The sequence below is a fragment of the Mobula birostris genome, chromosome 13 (genome assembly GCF_030028105.1).
Source record: "Mobula birostris isolate sMobBir1 chromosome 13, sMobBir1.hap1, whole genome shotgun sequence".
NCBI lineage: Eukaryota > Metazoa > Chordata > Chondrichthyes > Myliobatiformes > Myliobatidae > Mobula > Mobula birostris.
In genome coordinates this window covers 107,513,482-107,529,414 of record NC_092382.1, presented here as the reverse complement: position 1 = coordinate 107,529,414, position 15,933 = coordinate 107,513,482, and the positions used below count along the sequence as shown (strand labels likewise).

General features: G+C 51.4%; 1 protein-coding gene across 1 annotated transcript; it reads left to right on the top strand.

The window, feature by feature from the left end:
* Positions 1-340: 340 nt before the first annotated feature.
* Positions 341-15,771, top strand: LOC140207303 (C-type lectin domain family 2 member F-like). Its single transcript, XM_072275799.1, has 9 exons — positions 341-436; positions 2,588-2,673; positions 3,686-3,757; positions 5,183-5,302; positions 10,858-10,974; positions 11,510-11,587; positions 13,012-13,154; positions 14,516-14,580; positions 15,500-15,771. Exons 2-9 carry the CDS (start codon positions 2,607-2,609, stop codon positions 15,687-15,689), a joined length of 852 nt encoding a protein of 283 aa, XP_072131900.1. The 5' UTR covers positions 341-436; positions 2,588-2,606; the 3' UTR covers positions 15,690-15,771.
* The last annotated feature ends 162 nt before the right edge of the window (positions 15,772-15,933 follow it).

Genomic DNA, 15,933 nt, shown 5'->3' with positions numbered 1-15,933 from the left:
CAGGGAATCGTTACGGGTTTACTGTACACTTGCCCTGAGATGTCTCGACACGAATGGGCACCTCACCTAAACAGAGTGAAACCAAATAGATGAAACTGACCTCCATTTCTACAGACCAGTGGTGCTGAGAGGGCCGGGACATTGCGTCAAATCTACATATCTTCCGCTCTGTGTTCACTGGGATTTATGAGCACGATGAGAGAGAGAGTTGACGCCTGGTTTTACTACTTTTCCCACCGACTATCTGAGCCTCACCACAGTTCTGTGTTGTTAGGACATCATGTGGTTCCTGTCATGTATAATATCTCCACCCAATCCCTGCCCCCTCCCCGCCTCCCCTTCCTTCCTCTTTCCTGCACACTACAACGGCTCCCAGTCACACACACACGCAATTTCTGAGGCAGACACACAATTCAAGCTTCCGGAACGGCTAGAGGTAGGGAGGTGGTGGAGAAGGGAGACGTGTTGAAAGAGAGACAAGGAGCGGGTGAGGAGTGACAGTGGGGAGAGTGGGACGCGGGAGAGAAGGAGGGGTGAGGGTGGGGAGTGCGGGAGACGGTTGCAGCGAAGAGGGCCAGAGAGGGAGGAGGCAGGGGAGAGGGAAAGATGGAAGGTGTGGCGGGAGAGAAGGGGGAGCGGGAGAGCGTGTGGAAGGAAGGGGCAAAGAAGGGAAAGGGGGAGAATGGGGGAGGGGAGGGCGGAGAAAGGGGGAAATGGGAGAATGTGAGAGAGGCTGAGTGTCCCGATCCAAAAAATCTCCCATCCCCTTCTCCACCTTCGAGAAGTCGGAAGGGACGTGGAAAATATCCGGAGAACATGGGTGTGTTTGTGGGGGAAATATCTCTTGGCGACAGGGGTGGTAGAGAGATAAAAGAGAGTGAGGATGGTAGATGGGGGAGGGGGGCGTGGGAGAGAGGGGGACGGAGAGTGTTGGAAGGTGGGTTTGAAAGCGGAGAGGGTGGTGTGTGCATTCGCACCCTCCCGTCCTCGCCTTCTCGTCCTTCCTCTTTCGTATAAACCACACCGGCTCTCAGACACACACACACACGCAATCTCTGAGGCAGATGACAAGGCAAGGCTTTTGGAACGGCTGGAGGTAGGGAGGAATGGTGAGAGGAAGAGAAGGAGCGGGTGAGGGGTGAGGATGGGAGTGAGGGAGACCGGGCAGAGCGGTGGACAGAAGGTGCCAGTGAAGGAGAAGGAAAGAGCAACGGCATGGGGGTGGGGAGGGAAGGGGAAGCGGAAGCCGCTGTGGCGGAGAGCCGGAGATATGATGAAGGGAAATGAAGTGAGCGAGGGGGAGGGCGGGTAATCGGGGATGGGAGAATGTGAAAGACGGCTGGGTATCCCGAGCCATGAAGCAACTAACCCCTTCCCCTCTAACAGTGTAAGGGACGTGGGAATTTTGGGGAGAACACTGTGTAGTGCTTGGGTGGGGGAAGGGTGTGATATCTCTTAGACACAGAGACAGGGCTGGTGGGGGTAGAGAGGTGAAACGGAGTGCGGTAGGATGCTGGGGGAGAGAGTGGGTTAAGATAATATGGAAGGAGACGGCGTTGGGGAGAGGGGGGGGGGAGGACGTGGGAGAGAGGAGAAAAGAGGGAGAGAGGGGCCAGGTGGGAGAGAGGGGAAGGGAAGGGTGTTGGAAGTTGGGTGGAAAAGGGCAGAGGTTGGTGGGAGTGGCGGTAGAGAGGGAGAAACGTGTAAAGGGCGAAGAATGGATCTGGGAGACTGATAAACTTTGGAGGGAAAGGGGAGAGAAAAGTCCAAAGTCCAAAGTGCTGGGGGGTGATGGTGGGAGGGAGAGAACGAGAGAGAGAGAGAGAGAGAGAGAGAGAGAGAGAGAGAGAGCGAGAGAGAGAGAGAGAGGAGAGAGAGAGAGAGAGAGAGAGAGAGAGAGAGAGAGAGAGAGAGAGAGAGAGAGAGAGAGAGAGAGAGAGGAGAGAGAGAGAGAGAGAGTGTGTGTAGGGGGGTGCCATATATATTATAAGGTGCAGGGAGGATGTAGAGGACGTAGAAGGCAAGGAAGCCTTTCGGATGGAACGAGTTTCGAGGGGGCTGTTTATATCACTCGGAGGGAGACAGCTCACACACCTCGGTGTGTGTTGGGGGTGTTTCCTGCAGCCGCCGTTTCTCGCAGACAGAGTTTCTGATGCCTGAAGCCCTGGAGTTGAACAGAAACAGTCGAACCTTTCAGAACCAGTGGGGAACGGTGCGGGGGTGGGTGCGGGTTGGGGGCCGGGGTCTCCATGACAATAGAGCCTCGATGACACAAATATCTCCGTCATTTCCTCCTTCCGCTCCGCTGCTATTCCTCTCTAAACCCCTCCTTCCGTTTCTTCCCTCATTCTCTCTCGCCACTGTCTGCACTCTTCCCCCAATTACTCTCCAAATCTCTTCTCCAATTTTATTTCTTCCCTCCTGGCAATCGCATCTATCCCACCGTCTCCCACACGCGCAATCTCCCTCCTCCCTGTACTTCCTGTCCCTGCTCTAGTTTCCTCACTCTATCGGCTGTTCACCAGCTGTTGCTGAGACACGGTCTGCCATCACGCGTTTCCTCTACCGATGTTTCTATCCCTTTCAGAGCTCAGAGACCTGATAAGATGGTTGAGAACGAGACCTACGCGGATAGGCAGCTCGCAGGATGGAAATCACCTGCTCCTTCCGGAGGTAAGTAGGGCGGTGAGACGGAAGGAGTTTCCCGCAGTTTCTACACCTGGGCGTATGTGCAGGGATTCTGTGGACAAAGCTACTCTCTGTGATCAGACACAGGTTGGGGGGCTGGGGTGTGACAGGTTGGTGCCCGGGGAGCTTTACTCTCTGCTTTACACCCGGGAGAGCGTGATGGATGAGACTGAGGAAACCTTTACTCTCTGCCTGACCCCGGTAGTGTGTGATGGGACGGTGTGGAGGGAGATTCACTCTGTGTCTGACCCCAGGAGTGTGTGATGGGATGGTGTGGAGGGAGATTCACTCTGTGTCTGACCCCGGGAGTGTGTGATGGGACGGTGCGGAGGGAGATTCACTCTGTGTCTGATACCGGGAGTGTGTGATGGGACGGTGTGGAGGGAGATTCACTCTATTTCTGACCCCGGGAGTGTGTGATGGGACGGAGTGGAGGGAGATTCACTCCGTGTCTGACCCCGGGAGTGTGTGATGGGACGGTGCGGAGGGAGATTCACTCTGTGTCTGACCCCGGGAGTGTGTGATGGGACGGTGCGGAGGGAGATTCACTCTGTGTCTGACCCCGGGAGTGTGTGATGGGACGGTGCGGAGTGAGATTCACTCTGTGTCTGACCCCGGGACTGTGTGATGGGACGGTGCGGAGGGAGATTCACTCTGTGTCTGACCCCGGGAGTGTGTGATGGGACGGTGCGGAGGGAGATTCACTCTGTGTCTGACCCCGGGAGTGTGTGATGGGACGGTGCGGAGGGAGATTCACTCTGTGTCTGACCCCGGGACTGTGTGATGGGACGGTGCGGAGGAAGATTCACTTTGTGTCAGACCCCGGGAGTGTGTGCTGGGACGGTGTGGAGGGAGATTCACTCTGTGTCTGACCCCGGGAGTGCGTGATGGGGCGGTGTGGAGGGAGTTTGACTCTGTGCCTGACCCCGGCAAAGTGTGATGGGACGGTGTGGAGGGAGATTCACTCTTTTTCTGACCCTCTTTTTTCTGTTCCCAGCTGAACCTGATTGTTCGTACGTGGAACTTAATTTCACGGCCGTCTCAGCGCCCCGGGTCCGTAGAGATGGAGGTCAGTTTCATCCATATTGATTTCATTGTGTTTACGTGACGCGTCCATTCGTGTCGAGAGATCTCAGGGCAAGTGTACATTAAACTCACCGATTCCCTGGTATAGAAGAAGTCAAAGAGAACACGTGGTTGACATGGTGAGGCGGGAGCTCTGTGAGGGTCGGTGTTCAGGGTGCGCTCTGGGAGGGTGTAGCGCCCTGGAAGCGGGGAGCAGCGCTTGGTGGGGCTGGTGCGTCCCGTGACGGAAGCTGTGGATGTAGCGCTGTGTGACGGGAGGAGGAAGGATTGCTGCGGGAGGAAGAGGTACATCCAGGAGAGAGCACTATTGGCGGGGGGGGGGGGGAGGGGGCGGGGCACGACGCGCAGGGGGCACCGTGGGAGGGGTCTGTGAAGAGTGAGCTCTGTGGGAGGAGCGGTGGGTAGTGAACACCGTGGGAGTGGAGGTGAGGACGAGGCGCAGTGAAAGACACAGTTACGATGGGACACTGTAGAACATTCGAACAACACTGTCCGCTTTCTAATCCTCCTTTTCTCCCCTCTCATCTCTTCTTCCCTCTCCCCTCTCAACCAGCCCCCCCCCCACACACTTCCACCCCTCCGGCTCCCCCTCTTCCCTCTCCCAGTCCCCTCTCTTCTCTCGCACCCCTTCTCTTACCCTTTCCTTGTCCACCTCTCTTTCCCACTCTCTTCTTCAATCCTTTCTCCTCTCTCTGCTCACTATCTCGTAACTAGACCATCCATCAACATCCACCTCTCTGTCCCCCTCTCTCGCCCATCCTCCTCTCTCCCTTCCACAACACTCTCCATCTCCATTCCTCTCCCACCTTTCCCTACTCTCCCTCACTGCTCCCAATGTCAAAACTCGCCCCTATCTCCCTCTCTCATTCTCGCTCTCTCCGTCGCATTCTTGCCCTCTATCTTTGCTCACTCTCTCTCCTCCATTTATCTCCTCCACTCCACCTCTCTGTCTCCCTCTCCCTGTTCTTCCTGTCGCCTGATTTTCCTCTCAGCTCCCGCTCTTCTCTCTCTGCTCCCATTCCCTTTCTCTCCCTCTCGTATATGTTCTCTGTCTCTCTCCTCCCCTCTCTCTCCCTCTCTCTCATTATTCACCTTCCCTCACTCTCCCATCTCTTTGCTTCTCTCAGCCCTCTCTGTCCTGGCTCACTCTTACTCTCTGCCCCCGCTGTCGCTCCCCTCCTATACTCAATATCTCTCCCTATTTTCTCTCTCCCATTTTCCTATCGTTACCCACTCTCTCTTCTCTTCCATCAATCTCTCCTTCCACCCCTGCCTTTCAGCCCTATCTCTCCCCCTCACCTCACCCTCTCCCTCTGCTCTTACTCTCTGTCCTAGCCCCCTCCATTCTCTGCCGGCCGCTCTTCATTCTATTTCCTTCTCTCTCATCCTCCATCGCTCTCTCCCCCAGACGGCCTGACATCTACCTACTCAGAGGTGAACTTTCGGAATGACGATCACCTCATGAATGAGGATGAGGCTCCTCCCATCGGCTCTAGGCTCCGAAAATTGCCAGACAATGCCCTATCAGGTCAGAGTTCACATTATTGGCGTCACTGTGGAGAAAGCCACAAGTTATATTCAGAAGAGCGTGTGCCTTATTTTAATGCTTCAAATTCATCTCCCTCAGCCTCCATTTATCAGGCAGCTAGTTCCACATTCGGACCAGCATTTGGTTTGAAAAAATTGCCTCTGTGGTCTCCAATTAAATTGATTCCTGTCTCATTTTAGACCCGTGCGCTCCCGTACTCGATTCTCCCTGATGTGCTCATTCATCCGATTTGTGCCCCTCATGGTTTTGTACACCTCTGTACGGTCACAGGTAAACTGTAAGCAATAAAGTCCCAGCCTGACGGACTTCTCTCCGTAAGTCAGTCCCTCAAGTCCTGGGAACATCCTCATGAATCTCCTTCTGCACTCCTTCCTTCCATCCATCCGGCCCAGTGGTGTCTTCCCCACAGCAGGACGACGGAAACTCAACACCGTACTTCATGTGCGGCCCCACCGACATATTGTAGAACTACAACGTGACCTCCCGACTTCCGCACTCAGTGTCCTGACTGACGAAGGCCAGGGTGTCAGACGGCTTCTTCACCGTCCAGTCTTCCCGTGACTCCACTTTCAGGGAACCGTGTACCTGTACCCCTGGGTCCCTCTGTTCTACAACACTCCCCAGCGTCCCTGTCTATTGTGACTCCACTTTCAGAGAACCGTGTCCCTGTACCCCTGGGTCCCTCTGTTCTACAACACTCCCCAGGGTTCCTGTCTACCTGTGATTCCGCTTTCAGGGAACCGTGTATCCGTATCTCTGGATCGCTGTGCTTCATCCCCATGGCCTGCATCCTGAGCTATCCTTGACTGGTATAGCTTGACGGCCAAATTATCTCTTTTTTTTTCCTTCCTCAATGACACAGAGTAACCGACTGTAAGGCCATATGATGTGGAGAAGTGTTCGGTCATTTTGCTAATTGAGTCTGCTTCTCCTTTTCGATATGGCCGTTCCAATTTACTCTCGGTCCAATCCCCTTCCTTCATCCCAAGACCCTGATGCCCTGACTAATCAAGAATCTGGCACCCTCTCCCATAGATCTGCACAGAGACTTGGTCTCCAGAGCGGCCTGTGGCAATATATCTACAGATCCACCGCAGTCTGGCTAAAGAGATTTTTCCTCATCTGCGTTCCAATGGACGCCCCGTTATTCTGAGGTTGTGTCCCCTGGTCTTCCACTCTCCTTCCACAGGAAGCACCCTGTCCACATCGACTCCTTCAAGGCCTTCATCTTTTTTTTTTCTCTCCAGTCCTCCCCGGCCACTCTCTTCTCCCCTCTATCAGAGAAACATAAAAGCGTAGAACACCAACAGCGGTATACATGCCCTTCGGCCTACAATGCTGTGATGAATGTAACGTTACTTTAGAATTTACCCAACGTTACCCATATCCCTTTATTTTTCTAAACTCCATGCACCTATCGGGGAGTCCATTAAAAGACCCTATCGGTCCGCCAACACCATCGTTACCGGCAGACCATTCCACGCACTCATCACTATCAGCGTAAAAAAAAACTTAGATATGACATCTCCTCTGTACCTTTCTCCAAGGACTTTAAAACTATTCTCTCTCCTGTTAGCCATTGTAGCCTCTGACTATCGACACGTTCAGTGCCCATTCATCATCGTGTACACCTCTATCAGGTCACCTCTCGCCCTCCGTCGCTCCAGGGAGAAAAGGCCGAGTTCACTCAACCTATTCTCATAAGGCATGCTCCCCAATCCAGGCAACATCTTTGTAAACCTCCTCTGCACCCTTTCATCCTTCAGATAGAGAGGCGACCAGAACTGCGCACAGTACTCGAAGTGGGGTTTGACCAGGGTCCTATATAGCTGCAACATTACCTCTCGGTTCTTAAACTAAGTTCCACGATTAATGAAGGCCAATACACCATATGCATTCTTAACACATAGCAACCTGCGCAGCTACATTGAGCGTCCCCCACGGACTCGAACCTCAAGATCCCTCTAATCCACCACACTGCCAAGAGCCTAATCGTTAATACAATATTTTGCCACCATATTTGACCTATCATAATGGACTACCTCACACTTATATGGGTTGAACGCCATCTGCCACTTATTAGTATAGTTTTGTATCCTATCTGTCTCCCGCTGTAGCCTCTGACACCCCTCCATACTATCCACAACCTCCCCACCCCGCCCACCAACCTTTGTGTCATCAGCAAATTTAGTAACGCATCCCTCCAATTCCTCACCAGGTCAATTGTAAAAATCATGAAGAGAAGAGGTCCTAGAACAGATCCCTGAGGCACACCACTGGTTACCAAACCCCATACAGAGTATGACCCGTCTACAACCAGTATTTGTCTTCTGTGGACAATACAATTCTGGGTCCAAAAAGCAATGTCCCCTTGGATCCCATGCCTCCTTACTTTCTCGATAAGCCTTGTATGGGGTACCTTATCAAATGCCTTGCTGAAATCCATGTACACTACAACTACTGTTGTCCCTTCATCGATGTGTTTAGTCACATCCTCAAAAAATTCTATCAGGCTCGGAAGGCATGACCTGCCTTTGACAAAGCCATGCTGACTATTCCTATTCATATTATGCCACTCCAAATATTCATAAATCCTGCTTTCAAGATATTTTCCATCAACTTAGCAACCACTGAAGTAAGACTCACTGGTCTAATTTCCTGGGCTGTCCCTGGTTCTTTTCTTCAATAAGGGAACAACATCTGCAACCCTCCAATCATTGGGAACCTCTTTTGTACCCGTTCATGATGCAAAGATCATTGCAGCTGCTCAGCAATCTCCTCCTTCGATTCCCACAGAAGGCTGAATTTCTATATGCTCTAGCTTTTCAGTCTGCTCTGAGTCATCAGGACAATTGCCATGATCGTTTTTTGTCGTGAACACTAAAGCAAAATATCCATTAAGTACCTCTGCTATCTCCACCGTTTCCATAAACACTTTTCTACTGTCATACTAAACACCCCATTGACCTGCGCGGCCAACCCAAAATCCTATTCTACGTTGTCAGTTAAGGGTCTTAACCCTTAGCATTTCACTTAGAATTCCAGTCCTGTTTGGGCATGTGGCCAAGTAGGTAAGACATTCCTCTAGCGACCTGAAGATTCGAGCCCCAGCGTGTTGTGTCCTTCAGCATGGCACTTAACCACACAGTGCTCTGCGTCGACACTGGTTCCAAGCTGCATCGACTCCTTCGACAACATCGGTGTCGTGGAGAGCAGAGACATGCCATGGGCAACCGCCGGTCTTCCATACATCTTTGCCCAGGCCTGCACCCTGGAGAAAGAAGACTTTCCAGGCGTAGAACCATGGTCTCGCAAGACTAACAGATACATCATATACAGGCATTTTAGAAAAGTATTTAGATTTGAACATGTATTGAAGAATCTCGGCACATCCCACCCTTCAAGCAAGCAATCCCCAATTTATTCCTCGCCTAATCGCGGGACAATTTGCAATGAGTTGTTCGCGTACCAACTGATAGGCCTTTGGACTGTGGGAGGAAACCAGAGCACCTAGGTAGTGGCGGTATTTGAACCCGCTTCTCTGGTATTGTGGAGCGCTGTGCCAGCCACTACGTTACCGTACCGCACCTCTGCATGCCGCAGCTATAAAATAAAGAAACACAATGGAGTCCACGAATATCCCCGCAACATGTTAGTCCCCACAAGACGGTCATATGTCCCATAAGACAAAGGAGAAGAAGTTTGCCATTCGGCATATCAAGTCTGCTCCGCCATTTTATCATGAGGTTGTCCATTCTCCCATTTAGTCCCACTCCCCCGCCTTCTCACCAGAACCTTTGATGTCCTGGCTACTCAGATACCTATCAATCTCTGCCTTAAATACACCCAATTACTTGGGCTCCACTGCCGCCCGTGGCAACAAATTCCATAGATTCACGACCCTCTGGCTAAAAAAAATTCTTCGCATCTCTGTTCTGAATGGGCGCCCTTCAATCCTTAAGTCATGCCCTCTCGGACTAGACTCCCCCATCATGGGAAACAATTTGGCCACATCCACTCTGTCCATGCCTTTCAGCATGCGAAATGTTTCTATGAGCTCTCTCCTTATTCTTCTAGCCTCCAAGGAGTACAGTCCAAGAGCGGACAAAAGTTCCTGATATGTTAACCCTCTCATTCCGGGAATCATTCTGGTGAATCTTCTCTGTACCCTCTCCAACGTCAGCAAATCTTTTCTTAAATAAGGAGCCCAGAACAGCCCACAGTACTCCAAGTGAGGTCTCACCAGCGCCTTATACAGCCTCAACATCACATCCCTGCTCCTATACTCTATTCCTCTGGAAATGAATGCCAACATTGCATTCGCCTTCTTCACTACTGACTCAACCTGGAGGTTAACTTTAAGGGTATCCTGCACGACGACTCCCAAGTCCCGTTGCATCTCAGAACTTAGAATACTCTCCCTATTTAAATAATAGTCTGCCCGTTTATTTCTTCTGCCAAAGTGCATAACCATACACTTTCCAAAATTATATTTCATTTGCCACTTCTTTGTCCATTCTTCCAATCTATCCAAGTATCTCTGCGGACTCTCTGTTTCCTCAGGACTACCGGCCCAACCACCTATCCCTGTATCATCAGCAAACGTAGTCACAAAGCAATCTGTTCCATAATCCAAATCGTTGATGTACAATGTAAAAAGAAGCGGCCCCAACACGGACCCCTGTGGGACACCACTGGTAACCGGCAGCCAACGGAAAAGGATCTTTTTTTATCCCTACTATCTGTTTCCTGCCAATCAGCCAACGCTATATCCTAATATGTAACGTTCCCATAATTCTATGTGCTCTTCCCTTGTTAAGCAGTCTCATGTGTGGCACCTTGTCAAAGGCCTTCTGAAAATCCAAATATACAGCATCCACTGCATCTCCCTTGTCCTGCCTACTTGTAATTTCCTCAAAAAATTGTAATGGGTTTGTCAGGCAGGATTTTCTTTAAGGAAACCATGCTGAGTTCTGCCTGTCTTGTCATATGCCTGCAAGTACTCTGTAACCACATCCTTGAAAATCGACTCCAACAACTTCCCAACCATCGATATCAAGCTAATAGGTCTATAATTTCCTTTTTGCTTCCTTGCTCCCTTCTTAAATAGCGGAGTGACATTTGCAATTAGAAAGCGTGAAAACAATAATACAACTGTGAAAATGATAAACTCTTAAACGAAGCGGCCAATTCCTCATGGATCCGTTGAAGCATAATCTCTCTGGATAACGCCCTCCTGAGGAACCTGGTCAAACGCCCAGTTGAAGTTCACGAGAACAACATCCCCGAGTCCAACTTCATCCATCACCTTCGAGAGAGAGGGGGAAAAAAACACCTCTCGAATCAGTTAGACATTAGACAGACTTTGCCAGGAAAACCAATTTGGACTTTCAGCGATAACGGTTGAAAGTAGATTTGATTGAGGGAGGGAGGGGTAATCCTGGTGGAAGGAGAGAGAGCGGATTGTGGGTGGAAGGGAGTCCCAGTGGTGGAGACGGCTGAATCCACACACACACGGAATGGTCTCTCTGCAGGTCCGCATAAACGTGAGCCGAAAGACAACCTCGGAAATAGATCGAACTTTAAGATCTGCCTACTCTGTCTAGTTACATCCGCCCTCATCGTGACAGTGGCCGGGCTCTCGATCTATGGTGAGTCGAAAGGGATCCGGATAGTGTCAGACCGTAAACTAACAGAGTGGAATGAAGTGTTAGGGTAAAACCTCACAATAATGCCGACACGGCCCTGAACGTGACACAGACAAACACCTCACGGTGTCACCGACACAGCCCTTATCCGTGACAATAACACGGCCTTTATCGTAACACAATCCAGTCTTCTATATTGATACCGACATGCCATTCCCAATAACACCAACAATCCTGGCACCGTAGCGGTAACACGCCCCTGTATGCGACACTGATACACTACTAACGGCGACACGGACACGATTCTCACCGTGAGACAGAGAAGACGCTCACAGTGACAGCAATGTGCCCTCACTGTAACACTGACACGCCCTTGACTGTGACACTGACAGACCACTGACCATGACACCTACACGCTCCTCAACATGAACCGTACCTCACCGTGACACTGACACACTACTTACCGCGATCCGCGCAGCACCGTGGCAATGTCTCACACGTCACTGTAACGCTAAACGTCGTTCACCATCTCTCTCAGTATCACAGATTCGTCAGTCTCAGATCATCTCCGAAAAAAACTACCAACTACTTTGCCAATTCCTCACCAACAACAGAGGTGAGGGAACAACGGTTACCTACTCGGCTCGTCATCACAGGGTGAGGGGTGAGGTTGATGGGATGGTGTGGAGGGAGCTGCACTCTGTGTCCGACCCTGAGAGTGTGTGATGGGACGGTGTGGAGGGAGATTCAGTCTGTGTCTGACCCTGGGAGTGTGTGAAGGAACGGTGTGGAGGGAGCATCACTTTATGTCTGAATCCGTGAGTGTGTCACTGGAGGGGGTAAGATAACCTCACTCTCTGCCTGACCGGAGAATTTGTGATAGATGGTGTGGAGGGAAGGTCACTCTGTGTCTGACCCAGAGGTTTTGTGATGAGGCGGTGTGGAATGATCTTTACTCCAGTCTAAACCCCGGAGTGTGTTATGGGTGGGTGTGGAGGGAGCATCGCTATGTGTCTGACCACGGGACTGTGCGATGGGACAGCGTGATTGGAGCTTTAAGGTATGAGTGACCACTGGAGTGTGTGATGGGACGGTATGGAGGGAGCATCAACTGTGTGTGAACCCGGGAGTGCGTGATGGAAGTGTGTGGAAGGAGCTTCACTCTGTGCCTGGCCTCGGGAATCTATGATGGAACGTTGGCGCTGGAGTTTCACCCTGTATCTGCCTGACCCCTGGAGTGTGCGACTGGCCCACGAGGTAAGAGCTTCACTCTGTGTCTGTCTCCAAGACAGTGTGAAGGGACAGTGTGGATGGAACCCCAATAGGTAGCTGACTCCAGGCATCGTGTGGTTGGATGGTGTGCAGAGAGCTTCACACTGTAACTGACTCCGCGTGTCAGTGAGGGGCAGGTGCCGAGATAGTTTGAATCCGTGTCTGATCTCGGTAGTGTGTGTTGGGACTGTTTGCATGAGCTTCACTCCATGTCTGAGACTTGGAGTGTGTGATGAGGCCGTAGGGAGTAAGATTCACACTGTGGCTGTCCTCCGGTGTCTCTGACGAGAAGGTCTGGATGCAACACACACTGTGGCTGACCTCGTGAATGTATTAGCGTCCGGTGTGGAGGGAACGATACCCAGTTTCTTACCCCGGCAGTATGTGATCGGAAGGCGTGGAGGCAGCGACATCTAGTGTTGGCCCAGAGAGTGTGTGTGATGTGACGGTGTGGAGGCAGTTTCACTCTGAATCTGACAGCGGGACACTGTGATGGGACTCGTTGTTTGACACTGTGAGTTTGTGATGGGAAACTATGGAGAAATAGGGAGTGGTTCACTCAGTGTCTGAAATCGGGAACGCTTGACCGGCTCTGGATGGAGTTTCGCTTTCTGTCTGATACCAGCAGGGTGTGATCGGACGACGGGGAGGGAGACTTTCGGGTTTGCGTGATCAGACGGAGTAGAAGGAACATTACTAAACTTCTCTGATTGTCTGTTATGAAACAGTGTGTAAGGAGTTTCACTGTGCCTTACTGCTGATTTCCAGAGCCAACGTGTCCCAAGGACTGGATCAGAAATAAAGAACGGTGTTATTACGTATCCATCTTTGAAACATCTTTCTACACAGCGATGCAAGAATGTTCAAACCGTGATTCAAGACTTTTCGAAATCAATACAAGGGATGAAGCGGTAGGTGTCAAACCACGAGAAGATCCCACAGTAACACAGAACTCATTACAGACTCCCGACGCACAGAGTGAAACACCCACCACACATACCTGGGGTCAGACACAAAGTAAATTTTTCTCCACACACTCCCGGAGTCAGACAGAGAGTGATGCTGCCTCAGCACCATCCCATCACACACTCCCGGAGTCAGACACAGAGTGAATCTCCCTCCACACCGTCCCATCACACACTCCCGGGGTCAGACACAGAGTGAATCTCCATCCGCACGTTCCGATCACACACTCCCGTGGTCAGACACGGAATGAATCTCCCTCTCCACCGTCCCATCACAGACTCCTGGGGTCAGACACAGAGTGAAGCCCCCTCTGCAACGTCCCATCACTCACTCCCGGATTGAGACACAGAGCAAAGCCCACTCTACACCGTCCCATCACACACTGCCGGGGTCAGACACAGGGTGAATCTCCCTCCACACCGTCCGATCACACACTCCCGGGGTCAGACACAGAGTGAATCTCCCTCCACACCGTCTCATCACACACTCCCGGGGTCAGACACAGAGTGAAGCTCCCTCCTCTACGTCCCATCACACACTCTCGGGGTCAGACACAGAGTGGATCTCCCTGAACACCGTCCCATCACACACTCCCAGGGTCAGAGACAGAATGAATCTCCCTCCACACCGTCCCATCACACACTCCCGGGGTCAGACACAGAGTGAATCTCCCTCCACACCGTCCCATCACACACTCCCGGGGTCAGGCACAGAGTGAATCTCCCTCCACACCGTCCATCACACACACCCGGGGTCAAACACAGAGTATTTTTTTTCTCCACACACTCCAGGAGTCAGACAGAGAGTGATGCTGCCTCAGCACCATCCCATCACACACTCCTGGAGTCAGGCACAGAGTGAAGTTCTCTCCACACCGTCCCATCAGACAATTCCGGGGTCAGGCACAGAGTGAATTTTCCTCCGCAGCGCCGCAAGAGACAGTCAAGGGGTCCCACAGAGTAAAGATTCCTCCACACCTTACCATCACACTCCCGAATCAGACACAGAGGGAAGCTCCCTCCGCACCGTCCCATAACACAGTCCCGGGGTCAGGCACAGAGTGAATCTCCCTCCCCACCGTCCCATTACATACTCCCGGGGTCAGACACAGAGTGAAGCTCCCTCCACACCGTCCCATAACAGATTCCGGGGTCAGACAAGGGATGAAGCTTCCTCCGTCCCATCTCACACTTCCTGGATCGGACAGAGAGTGAAGCTCCCTTCGCATCATACCATCAACAACTGACGGAGGCTGCGTAAATAGTTTGTGAATCTAGCTGTTAATCGAAGGAATTTAATTTCACAGAAAGCTGTTTTCCTTTTTCTTCGTAACCGAAACCTTGCTTACTGGATTGGAAAATGCGAAGACGGGTGAGATTTGATGGATATGTGGGGTTGAGGTTGGGGAATGACACTGTCCTGAGGGGAGAAAATGGGATTAGTTTAAAGGCTAAAGTAGGTTTGTGGGAAGAGGGAGCGGGATTGGGATTTGTTTGAAGACTTTTCGAGGTTGTCGGGAGAGGATGGTAGTACGGGAATTCTTTGGGGACCGATACGTCTCTGTCGGGGAAGGGCAGGGCAGGGGAATATTTTGAGGACTGGTAGAGGGCCATGGACTTATTTAGCTGACGCTCACTGGGCTGTGGAGAGTGCGCGATGCAGTGGAATTAGTTTGTACTGACAGGGAAAGGTGGGGAGAGGGAAAGAGAGTGGGATTATCTTGCGGACTGACATTGTTCTGTGAGAAAGGAGTTGGGCAGCGGGAATAGTTTGGTTACTGATAGAGATCTGAAGGGAGAGAGTGGGACAATTGGATTCGTTTGAAGACCGATACAGGGTTGTGTGCACAGAGTGGGTCAGTGAGATTAGTTTGCAGACTGACGCAGGGCTGTGGGAGAGAGTGTGTCAGTGGTTTGGCGGCCGACACGTGACGGTGGGGAGAGGACGATGCAGTGGGATTAGTTTGAAGACAGACACGAAGCTGTCGGGAGCGCGAAGGGCAATGGGACTAATTTAGTGACCGACACAGGGCTGCGGGATGAGAGTGGGCCTTTGGGATTAATTTCCAGACTTTAATGTGGGGAAAAGGTGGAGCAGCGAGATTTTTGGGGACTGAAACAGATCTGAGGGGAGCGAGGTGTACTAGGGTTAGTCTGGAGATTGACACAGTGCTGTGGGGACAGAGTGGGTCAGTGCGATTAGTCTGGGGTTGGTTTCAGGTCTGTGGGGAGAACGTTGTTTAATCGGATTAGTTTTGTCTCAGTAGAAATTGTTGAACCCTCTTTGACAGGAATGTGGCCTCTGGACTCTTGCTCAAGATTTACCCTGGAACACCCGCCTGCGGTCACTGCGACCAGAACGGAGGGAGTTCTCCTTGCGACCTTAAGCACGGTTTCATCTGCGAGAAGTCCGCACATTTGTTCCCAGATTTTCCCGAAGAGATCCAGGATCTCTGTCAACAGCCCGTGGGGCCGATCTGAATTAACCCATGCATACTGTTCGGGTCCGATTTGACACGCTTTTACATTTGACAACAATAAAAACACCCTAAGTGATATTTTAGCCAGAATTTGGTGACTTTTATTAAAGTGAACCAAAATGAGCAACAATGAACATATTTATATCTGTATACACTTTTGTACAGGTACTACAATTGCTTGTACATTGTGGTTGTTCCGGGTCAAACTTGACTCATATCTATTGAAAGGGATTTTAGATCACTGA